Source organism: Osmia lignaria, chromosome 15 (genome assembly GCF_051020975.1).
Source record: "Osmia lignaria lignaria isolate PbOS001 chromosome 15, iyOsmLign1, whole genome shotgun sequence".
NCBI lineage: Eukaryota > Metazoa > Arthropoda > Insecta > Hymenoptera > Megachilidae > Osmia > Osmia lignaria.
In genome coordinates this window covers 12,060,047-12,072,621 of record NC_135046.1, presented here as the reverse complement: position 1 = coordinate 12,072,621, position 12,575 = coordinate 12,060,047, and the positions used below count along the sequence as shown (strand labels likewise).

General features: G+C 35.4%; 3 protein-coding genes and 1 long non-coding RNA gene across 12 annotated transcripts; 2 read left to right on the top strand and 2 right to left on the bottom strand.

The window, feature by feature from the left end:
• The first annotated feature begins 194 nt into the window (after positions 1-194).
• On the top strand, positions 195-2,535 carry Nprl2 (Nitrogen permease regulator-like 2). 3 transcript variants are annotated; one of them, XM_076692531.1, is made up of 10 exons: positions 195-376; positions 522-594; positions 684-810; positions 904-995; positions 1,057-1,213; positions 1,282-1,399; positions 1,469-1,703; positions 1,775-1,905; positions 1,982-2,151; positions 2,227-2,535. In XM_076692531.1, exons 3-10 carry the CDS (start codon positions 703-705, stop codon positions 2,401-2,403), a joined length of 1,188 nt encoding a protein of 395 aa, XP_076548646.1. In that variant the 5' UTR covers positions 195-376; positions 522-594; positions 684-702; the 3' UTR covers positions 2,404-2,535. The 3 variants fall into 3 exon arrangements, with proteins under 3 accessions (XP_076548646.1, XP_034189042.1, XP_034189043.1); XM_034333151.2 differs by having other exon boundaries at positions 195-463; XM_034333152.2 differs by having other exon boundaries at positions 195-463; positions 506-594.
• On the bottom strand, positions 2,522-4,818 carry LOC117608271 (cilia- and flagella-associated protein 45). Its single transcript, XM_034333137.2, has 6 exons — positions 4,484-4,818; positions 3,851-4,252; positions 3,356-3,741; positions 3,158-3,290; positions 2,790-3,083; positions 2,522-2,719 (listed from the first exon to the last, which is right to left on the bottom strand). The coding sequence occupies exons 1-6, from the start codon at positions 4,664-4,666 to the stop codon at positions 2,522-2,524; spliced, it is 1,596 nt and encodes a 531-aa protein (XP_034189028.1). The 5' UTR covers positions 4,667-4,818.
• LOC117608266 (uncharacterized) lies at positions 4,757-12,546 on the top strand. 6 transcript variants are annotated; one of them, XM_034333123.2, is made up of 13 exons: positions 4,757-4,894; positions 5,259-5,412; positions 5,716-6,181; positions 6,273-6,429; positions 6,826-6,919; positions 7,003-7,543; positions 7,924-8,559; positions 8,628-9,733; positions 9,794-9,864; positions 9,932-10,112; positions 10,183-10,425; positions 10,800-11,731; positions 12,408-12,546. In XM_034333123.2, coding segments are annotated over exons 6-13 (3,699 nt in total). In that variant the 5' UTR covers positions 4,757-4,894; positions 5,259-5,412; positions 5,716-6,181; positions 6,273-6,429; positions 6,826-6,919; positions 7,003-7,014; the 3' UTR covers positions 12,409-12,546. The 6 variants fall into 6 exon arrangements, with proteins under 6 accessions (XP_034189014.2, XP_076548643.1, XP_034189015.2 ...); XM_076692528.1 differs by lacking the exon at positions 12,408-12,546 and having other exon boundaries at positions 5,716-5,990; positions 6,073-6,181; positions 10,800-11,789; XM_034333124.2 differs by lacking the exon at positions 12,408-12,546 and having other exon boundaries at positions 8,628-9,479; positions 9,561-9,733; positions 10,800-11,789.
• Positions 11,628-12,437, bottom strand: LOC117608286 (uncharacterized). Of its 2 annotated transcripts, none has more exons than XR_013063520.1 (4): positions 12,296-12,437; positions 12,093-12,184; positions 11,861-11,986; positions 11,628-11,766 (listed from the first exon to the last, which is right to left on the bottom strand). It is a non-coding gene; the product is annotated as an uncharacterized LOC117608286 (long non-coding RNA). The 2 variants fall into 2 exon arrangements; XR_004582316.1 differs by having other exon boundaries at positions 11,861-11,952.
• Positions 12,547-12,575: the final 29 nt, after the last annotated feature.

Below are 12,575 nucleotides of genomic sequence, written 5' to 3'. Positions count from 1 at the left end.
TACCTATTATTTTCATCTTACTCATTGATACAACACCGTTCGTTATCTTGACTCTTATTTTATTTGTTTATTTCTATATATTCTTTCTCACTCGGTTTTCTTTTTTAGTTACATATATTTTCTATTATACAAACATTCTTTCTTTCTCATTTTCTCTTTCAATGTATATGTATATTACATATGTGTGGATGTGTAACACATCGCATGCAACATACGATATCAATGCAGTGGTGATATTTTTTCAAGAACAATAAAAATGTTTTTATGCATCTAAACACACAGTTTGTTGCATAAATAAATGTTTTTTATCAATGCCATACGAAATGAAATGCAAATAAATATGAAGGATGCACCTAATATATATAAATTAATTAATGTAAGAAACCTTTTCAAATACTGAATAACAGTTTATTCGTTAGTTATGGAAATAGATATATTTCGATTCAAACGGAATTCAAGGAAGGTAATTATAATTGTATTTTAAATGGTTTCAACGAGTAATTAGAGTAATATGTATTCAGACTAGATTCAGTATTATTCAGCATGAAGATTCATTGGAAATTTGTTCAGAACTAAAGGATACAAGTAGAATAGGTTTGTAAATATTATAATATATATAAGTATTTGTATATTGTTTAAATATATATATATATATTAAAACTACTTTTTTCTTTCAATGACAGGTTAATAAGATCCATCAAAATGACATCGTTATCAGAAAACACAAAAGATAAAGGTCAAGAAGATCCAATCAGATGTATATTTTTTTCAGAATTTCACCCTGTTGTTGGCCCAATGATTACTTGTCAGGTTAATAAGTATTGCATTTAATTTCTTTTAAATATTTGCACCAGTTACCTGATGTAAATAATATTAATAACATATCTTTCCTTTTGTTTTTAGGTTCCAGATAACTTTATTTCAAAGGATATTTTTGATAATGTTAGTGTTTATATCATACCCAAAGCACAACTGCAGCGAAGTACCATAACAGTGTAAGTTTACAAATAGCAACAATGTTCGAATTTGTACATTCAATTTCTTATTTTATTACAGAACATTGAAGGATTATAAAATCTTAGGATTTCCTGTGAGAATCGATGACAATAAATATGCAAGAAATGCATTTTATTTTAATTTATGTTTTGTCTGTGATGCTCAAGCACGTACCGTTCATTATGAACCTGTTGTGAAGAAGATGTCTGATTTTCTAGTAAGCTTTTTGTATTTTATTATTTATTTTATTAAGCATCGATTAGTAAACTTTATTTGATTTCTTAGATGGCTCTTGAAGTAGAAAATTGTTTTTTATCCGCGTCTGAGGTTAAAACAAGATTAGCAGAAATGCTCCAACAAGTAATGCAGGATTTAAATTTGCACAAAATGTGTACATTAACGGGTAAGAGTCATTCTTAGGAAACAGTTTTGTGTAAGAATATCAAAGACACAAATGTTAATATTTTAATAGAAGGAACAATGACATCCAATTTGAAAGTCATCAAGTTAGCACCCGAGCCGAAGCCAGTTCTTGATCATCAGGTACCGATATTCTTAGAAGGTCGTGAAGCATTTCAAAGCGATCAATGGGATTTAACTACTCAACAAGTATTACCTTACATAGATGGATTTAATCATGTTGCACGAATAGCGGCCGAAGCAGATGTAGAAAATAACTTGGTTAAAAGTTGCGTGCAGAACCTTGTGTAAGTGCATTAATATGAAATGTCTTTTTAAATGTATAATTTCTGTAATAATTTTCTTCATCGATTTTTAGCTATTACGGTGTTGTAACCCTGATTCCAATATTTCAATACAGTAACGTTTATGGTGCAACATCCAAGTTAAAAGAATTGGCAGAAAACTCAAAGTTACAGGAAAGATGTATAGCGTATGCTTCAAAATTTCGTATGTTTAATGTTCCCAGCAGAAAGGTTTCTACAAAAATCCAAGAAAGCTTTATTTTATTAAATATTATTTTCAGCTAGACAACCTGCGTACCTTAGGGATATATATAGAATGTATGCAAGTATGACGCATGGTAGCAGTATGAGGGATCTCTGTCAACGTCTGAACCCTCAGAATTTAAGGATTAACGAAAGACGATTGGTACAATTTGGTCTAATCGAAGGTCTTATCCGTAGAGTATATAAGGTTTGCCAATTTCTTTCATGCAATCTGTTATATTTTCAAAGATTCAAAGATCATTGTTTCTATGTTGAATTGCAGTATCCAATATATTTGCCAGGATCTCCTTGCAACGAGGAAGCAAAGAACAATCCAATTTATAAGTACTTTACAGGTACATACAGTCTTGACGAGATTTGTTGCAGCACCGGTCAATCAGCTGCACAAATTGAAGATATTGTTGAACGTGATCCAAACGTTGTCATGTTATGGAAATAATATTTGAAAGTACAATTTTTTTCGTCATTTTGATAAGCGAAAAAAAATTTTTTACGGCACGCAGGATATATTGTGTATAACGATGTATGGACAAGTTACAAACGTATATTTATTATATTTATTCGATATTATCGATCATTCGTTTTACTTCGTTGATATACATTTCAGGCATTTTGTTTATTCTCATTTCGTTGCATTTCCTTTCCATTGCCTCGCGCAATTTTTTCTTACGCATCTCAGTTTTTGTACGAATAGCTAAGCCTTCCTCAAACATCTTTTGTCTAGCTTCAATTCGTCCTTTTTCTTTCTCATTTACCTGAAGATATTGCAATTGAAGATTAAGTTACTGAATAAATACTGAACAGATTTAAATGACTAAAACAAACCTGTTTTAGTATCTCACTCCTATGAATTAAAGCTTGTCGTTGTTTTTTCTCAATTTCCTTCTGTTCTCTGCAGAAAGCTTCCTTCTGAACATGTACAATCTTCTCAAATTCACGCCGCTCTCGTTCCAATTCGATCGCCTGCATTATACGTTTATTATTTATTTGTTTTTCTCTCTCCTCCTTAAGAGCCCTTTGAACTTCTGCCCTTCTCAGAGCTTCTTCCTTTTCTTTTTGCCTCCATTCACGTTCTACCTCTTCTTGAATTCGAGCAGCATTCAATTCATCGATTCGTTCCTGTCCAAATTGTGACAATGTTATCACTGAAATTCAAGTAACGTTCAATCAATTAAAAAGAAGTAATTAAATACTTGAAAATCTTTCGCTTGCATTGTCTGACTGGCGACTTTTGCTTTGGCTTGTTCTTTTTTCAATTTTTCTAATCTCCGTTCCTCCGCTAATTGTGCATCTCTTTCCTCCTTATATTGTTGATACTCTTGTATCCTATGCGTTCAATATTTATTAATTTATTATTCGTTTCATGAAAAACTGAAACAATGATTTTTTACCTAAGATCAATGATTTTATTCTCCTGTTCTTCCATCTCCTTCAAATGTTTCAATTGTTCGTTTACTTCAGCTAATTCTCGTCGAATTCGTGTATTTTCTGTTTCTTTATTTCTTAATTTTGCAATCTCTTCCTGTTGCCAGGCAATGTTGCTCAAATTAATTAATCGACTTTCTTCTTGCTTTCTCTCGAATTCTAATATTCTATAATCCTCGTTGTCTTTTATTTGATCCATCAAACTGTTGGCAAATTTTTCCTTCTTTGCTATTTCTTCTTGCTCTTTTCTGAATTCTTCTTTAATAGCCCATCTTCTTTCATTCTCCATCATATCATTCAGACGTTTCTCTTCTTCTCCCAATTCTTGTTCAATCAACTTTTTTTCTGCTACCTGTAGAAGAATTAATGTCTCAAGAAATAAAACATTTTATATAAACTTATTACACTTAATCAGTTTATTGTTTTCTTTATAGTAATTAAAAGGATCTTTCTTCTTTTACCTGTGCGTCCCGGATAGCCCGGCATTTAGTTTCCAGAATAATTCTATTGCACTTTTGAATTTCTTCTTCCTGTTCGAGTTTTAGATTCTCAGCTCGTTCAAGCAAATAATTTGTTCTTTTCCTAGCTTCCTCTTCAATTTCAATCAGTTTTGGATCTTTTACTCTAGGTCTCTCCCTGTCTAGCCTGCGAAATTCTTCTTTTCTTTCCATGCTTTCCTTTAGAAGCCTTTGTTTTTCTTCTTCTTGCATTTTAAGAACTTTCTCCTTCTCTTCTTTTGTCATAGGACATAATTCTTTATACTGATTATATTCTTCCTTTGTTAGTACTTTTGGAGGTGGTATTTTTTTCTTCATGGAAGTTGCTTGCAATTTGCCCGTGCTCTTAATTATTCTTTTATTCCACTAGATAATTAAATAATGGGAATTATAAAGCATCTGAATATTTAAATACAAAGACTTATTGTTAATACAGTAATACAAATTAATTCGGTGCCTTTCATAAATTTCAAATTTAAATATTTTCCCGCGGTTTCAAGAAATGAAGTAAGATCCATCAATAATAATGTTTAAATTAATAATTAAAGTTATTATAAGATAATATGGATATATAGGGAAGTAAGTATTAAGAAATACCTCTTTTTCATTACAAGAGCAACAGTATTTTGAATGAGTTGATTTATATTCAGTAGTTCGAGTACACGCTTTCTGCGGCGTAGTGGTGCAAACTTTATTTCTAAATTTTGGTTTTCCTCCAGACGATGTTCCACAAACGGTCGTTGTTTTCGACGCCTCATTTTCTACTTTAAGCACGACCATTTTGCACTTTTAAAAATTTTGTTCGGTTTTCTTTTAATAAGAATCTTATGTCGCGTGCCCCTAGTCTACTGGTTTACGATTTTCGAGTAACAATCATAGCAAAATGTCAACCTATAAAATCTCTGCACGTTATTCCGATGGAATTTCGCTGAAAGTGTTTACGAATATCGATAAAACAAAAATGAAGACAACCGAGCGGAACTGGAGTTTGTCCGTTATTTATAAACGGTAACTAGCGATTGCTTTGTTTGTTCAATAATTATCTAGTAGTACGTTGCAATCATTTCATAAAAAATGAACTTTACTTATTGTTCGACAAAATTATTAGGTATAGAAATCAATTCTCTATTTCTTTTCTTAATCGAAGAAAAGTCAAATTTTTATTTTCAAAAACTCATAGTATCTTCAAATTATTGAAATAATGGTTAGCGTTGTCATAACGTTAAAAAAAGTCATAGCGCAAAAAAAACGTAAAATTAAAATTTCTTTACTAGTTAAGAATTAAATACGAAATTTTAATTATTGAATATTATTCAGATGATTTTAATTACATTTGCAATGAATTATATTTTTGTTTATTTTGTTACTTTAGGTTTATCGAAAAAAATATTCAAACGCATCAAAGACATTTTGTTTTATTCAACGACCGAAGAAGAACCGGTCAGAGGGAAGGTAGGGTGATTCACCCCTTTTGCTGGTGCATGCGTATCGTCGTCGAGTTTCTATATGCCGTCGACTTTCCTTAGGTGGGAAAATGCACATGTGACTGGTACCCTGCTTGTGTACTAAGTGTTCATGTTGCAGGCAAAATATATACTCCATATCCTATTGCAGAATATTGAAATAAAAAATTCATTGTAGAGGATTCTTTGAAGTTTCTTTAATACTAAAATAAACATATTTTTTAATTATTAATTATGTAAGATATTTATAAAAAAAAAATTTAAGATTCAAGTCTGCTATAAGTTATGATTTTTAAAATTTCAAGAAACTTCAATTAATTTCCTTGAGATTAGAATATTACTTATGCAAGATATTTATTTTTACAGAAAAGTATGAAGAGTTTCAATGAATTTCCGTGAGAAATATACAAGACACCGATTATTTGACGAATCGATTTTGCAAGGGGAACTTTTTCATTTAAGCATTAAACAGCGCTCGGAATAATAAAAAAGTCGATCGATATCGTGCACGTACAAGAAACATTTTACACGCATGTTAAATATAAACTGCGTGTCAAGATACATGTATCGTTTACAGATAGGCTCACGATGATGTATTTTCATATATGAATCTCAGTGTTACTGGGTTGAATGTAGCAAATGTAAGAACAATAATAATAGCTCGACTATATATAGTAACTATGTAACCAGTAAAGAAGCGACTATAATAGTTACAATGATCAGTAGGGTAATTGCAATACTAAATGCTAGAGAAAGTTTTAAGTTACACAAATAGTATAATATTAAAAAAATTGTATTGTGATATTTATTATGCAACATTATATTACACAAGGTATTACACAATACAAATATTACAAGTAATTCATTATAAATATTATACAAACATAATACATGCAAAATGTTTTTCTTTTTTTTCTTTTCAGAGAAAAGAAAACTGCACCATTTTAAATTACAATACCAGCGATACCATATATTCTTCGTAGACGGAAAATAAAGAAGATGTGAAATAATCCATATTTCCCATGTCCATCAAGTCGTCGTGTCCGAGCAATCCATGATGAAAAAAAGGACAGCAGATAGGTAATTCTAAGAATGAAAAAGACCTCCTTACCACGCAACGTTAAAGGAAATAAATTTATTGTCCTTTTTCCTTGCCGCTAAACATTGTATCTCCGAGCTGCGCCAAACGACTGCGTTCTAGTCGTCCAATGCGAAGGGTTTCCCTAATAAGAACTTTTCTAGAAGTGGGAAACATCGGCGTACATGCAAGATTCCTTGCTCTTGGGCTTCACTTTTCGCGCGGTTGCGTCTCGATCCACTTTATGGCATGTGTCGGATTAAATTTCTCTCTGATAACACTTAAACAGAATTAATTAAACATGCATTTATAATTGCAACTATTTAAAATACAATTTATTTTATTTTTTTTGTTTTTGTTTAAGCTTTTCGATATTTTGTTTTTAATTAATTTGGTAGGAGGAAGATGCAATGAGGTTTTCTCTTTGAATTATTAAGAAATTTATTAGTGAAATGAAGAAAAGAGCTTTGTAACACAGTTTTGATAGATATCGTGAGTATAAATTACGTAACTTTCAAATTTTATAAAGAAATGATATTAAAGAGTTTAAAATTTTCATAAACTTTGAACGCAAGGGATTTCGAATCATGAAACAACTAAATGGCTGCGAGTTGGACGATTCTTTGAAGAAGCAAAAAGGAAGAACGAAGAAACATAAAATATCTATGAAAATGTTTACTAAAACTTGTTGGCCAAAGGTGATGATCTCCAGAAACAAGTTCATTTGTAAGAAATCGAAAGATGCAGCAGAGGGCACGTCCTTGTCGTATCACGAGGAATCCTCCGAAAAATTATCGGCTAAGGAAGAAGACTTGTGCTGCGAGGAAAATGGCGAAAACTTCGAGGAAGAGCAGGGTGTTTGTTTGATCAGCAGCTCCAGCGAGATTCCCTGCGAAAGTTTACAGAAACTGAACGAATCAAACGAGGAATGTCGGTTAGTTTGCGCGACGGAGGAGACATCCGGGTGTCGGGAACGACCAATTTTCGTCGATCTAACGACCGACGAAAGGAGTACATGGAAACAAACGATTTTTAAGCGATTCGACGAAGAGCTGGAAAGCACAGAAAATGAAAAAATTAATGGAAAACAAAATCATTCTGCGAATGTTGTATTAGGTAATAGCATCAATAATTAAATTATTGTAAATTTTTCGAAAAACGCGCCTGCCTTGGAGGCAACCCGGCAAACTCCGGAACCGAGCGGGTTCGATTTTTGCCGAGTTGACCCGAAGTCGAACGAAGGCGCACGAAATCGAAGCTCAAATTTCCGAGAGGTAATATGCATAGATGAATAAATAAATACCAGAATATCGAGAATTCTAATCGCGTGAAAATAAACAACGCAACACGCAGACAATAAATACCATATTCATTTATTTGCAGATTATTTCGAACAATCGAAAATAATGACAAAACACTATCAATTTGCGTTTCGTCAATGCAACGGTTGCACATGGTCGACAATCTTTGTATATGTAACAATCATCTCGTTTCAGAGCCTCGAATTATGATAGCGGACAGTTCGAGCAAATCAAACATCAACGGAGGTGGAAGTTTAGCAACGGCTCTGCGTGATCGTGGCCCGTGTTTGATACCGGTGCAACCTAATCGTTCCTTACCGATTCGCCCGGCACCTTGTGTACCCGCGAGGTCCCTACGCAAGGACTGTTCGCCGCCGTTGCTGGTTCTATCGAAATCCTCGTCTACGGACGTGGTCGAAGTGGAACCAGTGAGATCGATAAACGTGTCGTCGAACGAAGAGGCTGGCAGAAGAGAATTCGATGTGAAACAAGAACGCTCGATGTTGAAGGAATTAGCCAATTTGGTGGACTGCGTTGTTCCTCGAGTTTCGAACGTCGGAAGTTTGAGCGGCAAGAAGAAGAAAATCGGCGAGGAGATTTCGCGAGGGGAAAATAGGAGAAAGAAGAAATCGCAGGAAGCGGATTCTACTCAAAGAGAGGAACGCGTGGAGGGTTCGATAAAAGAATTTTTAACAAACTTCTGTGGCTCGAACGTGAACGAAGAAGCAGGGAATTCTTGTACCGACAGATGCTTCAGGGTTGTGTCTTCCTCGAAAGAGGAGGGGGCTAAGGTGGTGCCTCCCTTGAGGCTGAAGAAGGTGATTCGTACAGGTACAAATACAAATTAATTATTAATATAAACGATGTATAAAGTGTTAAAATGTTACTCTTCTCCCCAGAAATGGAAGGATACACCTGTAGAAACGATACCGGATCAGGGCACGAGTCGAACTACAGAATCGTGACGGGAACAACGCCCAAACCCTCCTCCAGTCCCATTCCATCCAGCTGGAACGACATGCTTTGTGAAAAAGACACGAATTTTTCTCCTTTAAACACCGACAGCTACAAGCTAGAGTACAGACGAAAGAAACTGAAACAAAAGCTCCGAGAGCTACGTGGCAAAGCCGTAGAATTGGCCAAACAAATGGCGAGTGACTCCAGTTCACAGCAAAGTACCAGGCTAAGGCAGGTGATGAATCGGTACGAGAAGCAAATTGAAAATCTCTCCAAGTTGCATAGCAAACTGTCCGCGTCCCTTCCAGTTCTTAGCGAGGTGATCGACGTGAACGAGAACGCTGCAAATCCTGACGACGATAACGACGACGACGACGACGACGAGTATCTCCTGATGAATTTCACTGAAACTAACGAGGAGTCAACGAAGAACAACTCTCCAGCTTCGTCACCGGAACCGCCGAAATTGTCACCTCGATCGCCCACCAATTACGAAAACACGTTACCCGAAGAAGCCAGGAACAGTCCTCCAATTTTACCCAGGGTGAGCTTCATCGTTTCGTCGAGTCAAGAGCCAGTCGAAGAAGAGCTTCAGATCTCGGACAGAAAATTATGGTCAACAGAAGAGTCGCTTCGGAATGTAAATAAAATCTCTTCAGATTTTGAGGAATGCGTAAGAACGAGTCCTCTGAATCAACAGTGTAGTATCGATGATGTTAACAAACAGCCTTCAAGTAATCCTAAAAAGTTTCTCGAGGACGGTGGTGTTTGTCAGGAGAAGAAAGATGAAAAAGGTAAGTTAGCGGAAAACTTTCCTCGGAATAGTCCTGCGGTTCAAGAAACTGAGAAACTCAAGTGCCTTGGTTTCTCTAAAGCTGAACCAATGATCAGTACCGTGATCAGTGATATGGAAACGACCACGGACATTCAGGAAAACGAAATGCTTGATTTGAAGCCTGCAAGACAGCTTTCTTTGCAACCTAACTCCTTCGAGTCTGCTCCAGAGGAAGATGTTTCGTTTCCCAAAAGTACTCAAAGCGTGTCAAAGGTTGGTAGAAGTTTGTTTTACTGGTGAAGAAGAGCAAAATTCAGACGTACGTTCTTCTAGGTTGCCTTCAATTTGAATCAGTGGAATCAGTTTAACGCGACAAGAGCTGCGTCGAATCAAGAACATCTTACGTAAGTTAAATAAAAATATTAATAGATTTTATCGTTGAAATTTCATGTCTGATATACACACGAATAGACCGCAACAAAATTATAAAGGAGAAGAAATAGCAAGCAGTGAGAATCATTTGATGACCGAACAATTTCCCAGTCTTGGTAACTGGTTAACCCGGATGTCCAAGAAACAAGCATCGAAAAGTAAATCAAAACTACAACCTACGGGAAATATTTCATTTACGCCTACAGAAAATTCTACTAGTGTAAGAGTTCTTCAATGAAATTGTTAATTCTTAATTGTTCTGTATTTAATGTTTATGATGCACTGCACAGATTTCTGGAGCTGAAATACAAAAGATGGTTGCCCCCAATACAGCTAACGAATCGGTAAATACATCTCAGTACGGTACAGAAAGATGGCAACACTATCATCAGCAACAGCAACGACAGCAACAATTGCTGCAACATGTCGCAGCATCGGTGTCTCTTTCGCAACCAACTCCAGCAATACCACCGCTACGTTCTGCTCTCTGTCCACCTATTCCTATGTCTCAGTTCTATCCTAACAATTATGCTGTAAGTGAATAATCTGTTTCCATTGATTTGTTTTATAAATTCAAAAACAGTGGTAGCTCGTAGCCAAAATTAGTGGGGATGCTGCTCTAGAAAATTTTTAGCGTTTGTTTTAAAAAACCGGCATTGCGCAGCTTCCTATGTGCGCATGCGTACAACAGTCAAACCACGCCGCTAAAACTGTGCAGCGCACAGTTCTATACAAAAATTTTTCTATCTTTTTCATAAACTGGGGGATGGGTACTGACATTAAGCTTAAAAACTCATTATATTAAATGTTACAGTTCCACAGTGCCTATACGCGAGCCGCTATTGTTCAAAAATAATTCATTTCCAAACAAAATCTTAATATAATTAAATACCTGTTTCAATTACAGATTGATCCCTACAACAGTGCTACTTTGAGTTACCATTCAGCCATCTGTCCCTACGGCACTTATCCGTACCATTCTCGCTTACACTCAGCTCCTCTGCCAGGATATCACTTCCCAATGCAAGAATCGTTGCGACCACTGCTGCACTTGGACAAACGCTTGCCTTCTGTCCAAGACTCAATGGCGAGATATCCTTCCCCATCGACCACTTTGCAGCACCCCATTAATATAGATTTTGATCGTATAAGAGGAAGTGGGAACGTCGGCAACAATGTTGCTACTGCAACCTGTTTACCATCGTTATTCACATCACCGTCATCTTTATCCTCTTCTCACCAGACACGGACTCCTTTAGGTGGATATCCAACGAATAGCCAGTTTACTCGAAACAGAATGATCCCGGATGTTGTTGCTGCAGCCGCGGCTGCTGCTGTTGTAGCAGCTGCTTCCATCGACAGGCAACGCGACACGTTAACGTACAATAGAAATGATATCGGTATCGATGGAGATGCAGCTAATCCCAGTAAAACTAATCGAACGCGAGACGAGAATTTTGCTGAGGAAACTCGTGACAATACCGCCAAGTATCAACAGATGCAAAATTTCTTATACGATCGATTAACGCTCGTTAAAACCGCCGATAATTTTGCGCAAACAAATTCATTGATCGATAATAATACTCAAGCAGCAATGGCGAGCATCGTTTCAACACCGTATCAGGTGCCTTTAAGTTCAACACAGCCACCACTGTCAAAGAGCTTGCCAGCAAATGATCTCAGGAATTGTGATACACCGCATCTCGGCAAAGTAAGTCGCAGCCCGAACAGTTTACACAATCTTGTATGTTCGAACTGCAGTAGCATCGGGCCGAAATTCAAGTGTCTTGGATGCGAGATGGCTTTTTATTGCAATGAAAGATGTCAAGAGAAACACTGGTATGTTCATGTGCAAAAGTGCCCAAAGAAAATGCCTAAATTGAAAAAGGTTACATAAAATCTCGTGAATATACAGTAATTCGCCACGACTTATGATTAATAGATTAATACATATAACTTTAAACGCACCTCCGAGCACAAGTAAAACATATCTTTGTCGATATGGATGCACACGAGTAAATGTATGCGATGAATGATGTGATAATCTGTGCCTCAATTTTCTAAAATGTATTGTAGTTTTAATTTTTAGGTTTGCTAACAAAGATATATATATATTTATTAAAAGTATTTAGCACAACAAAAACATTTTGATATTTTGTAATAACTACCTATGTAACGGTAAGAAATATTGTACATGTACCTGATATGTAATAAATAATATCATAGTTGTGCTATCAATTTCAAATGTTTAATAATTGATTCCATCTCAGGTACATCAAGGAGGTGGGTATACTGTTAGGGGTAGAGCAAGAATAGTATATTAAAAATTGAATTTTATGAGCTAAATCAATACAAATAATTGATCTGTTTGGAAGCTTAAAGATGAAGAAAAAAAATGAATACCATATACTTATGCTTTTTGCTTATTAATAACGTGTAAATTGCTTCGTTAATCCGCATTGATCCTAGATTATAATTAGAATATCTTTCAACGATAACGATTTATCTGTTCAAGATCGCTGAATTTTCTGGTGGAAAAGATGATAGAGTTTATCTTTTCGCGTCTAAAGAACAACATCAACGATCGTACTCAATGAGTAAGAAATTCAAGTATAATTTAGAAATTGTTAAAGAACTGAATTAAAGATAAGGCGAACATATACACCTGAAAGCTTGTGACCAG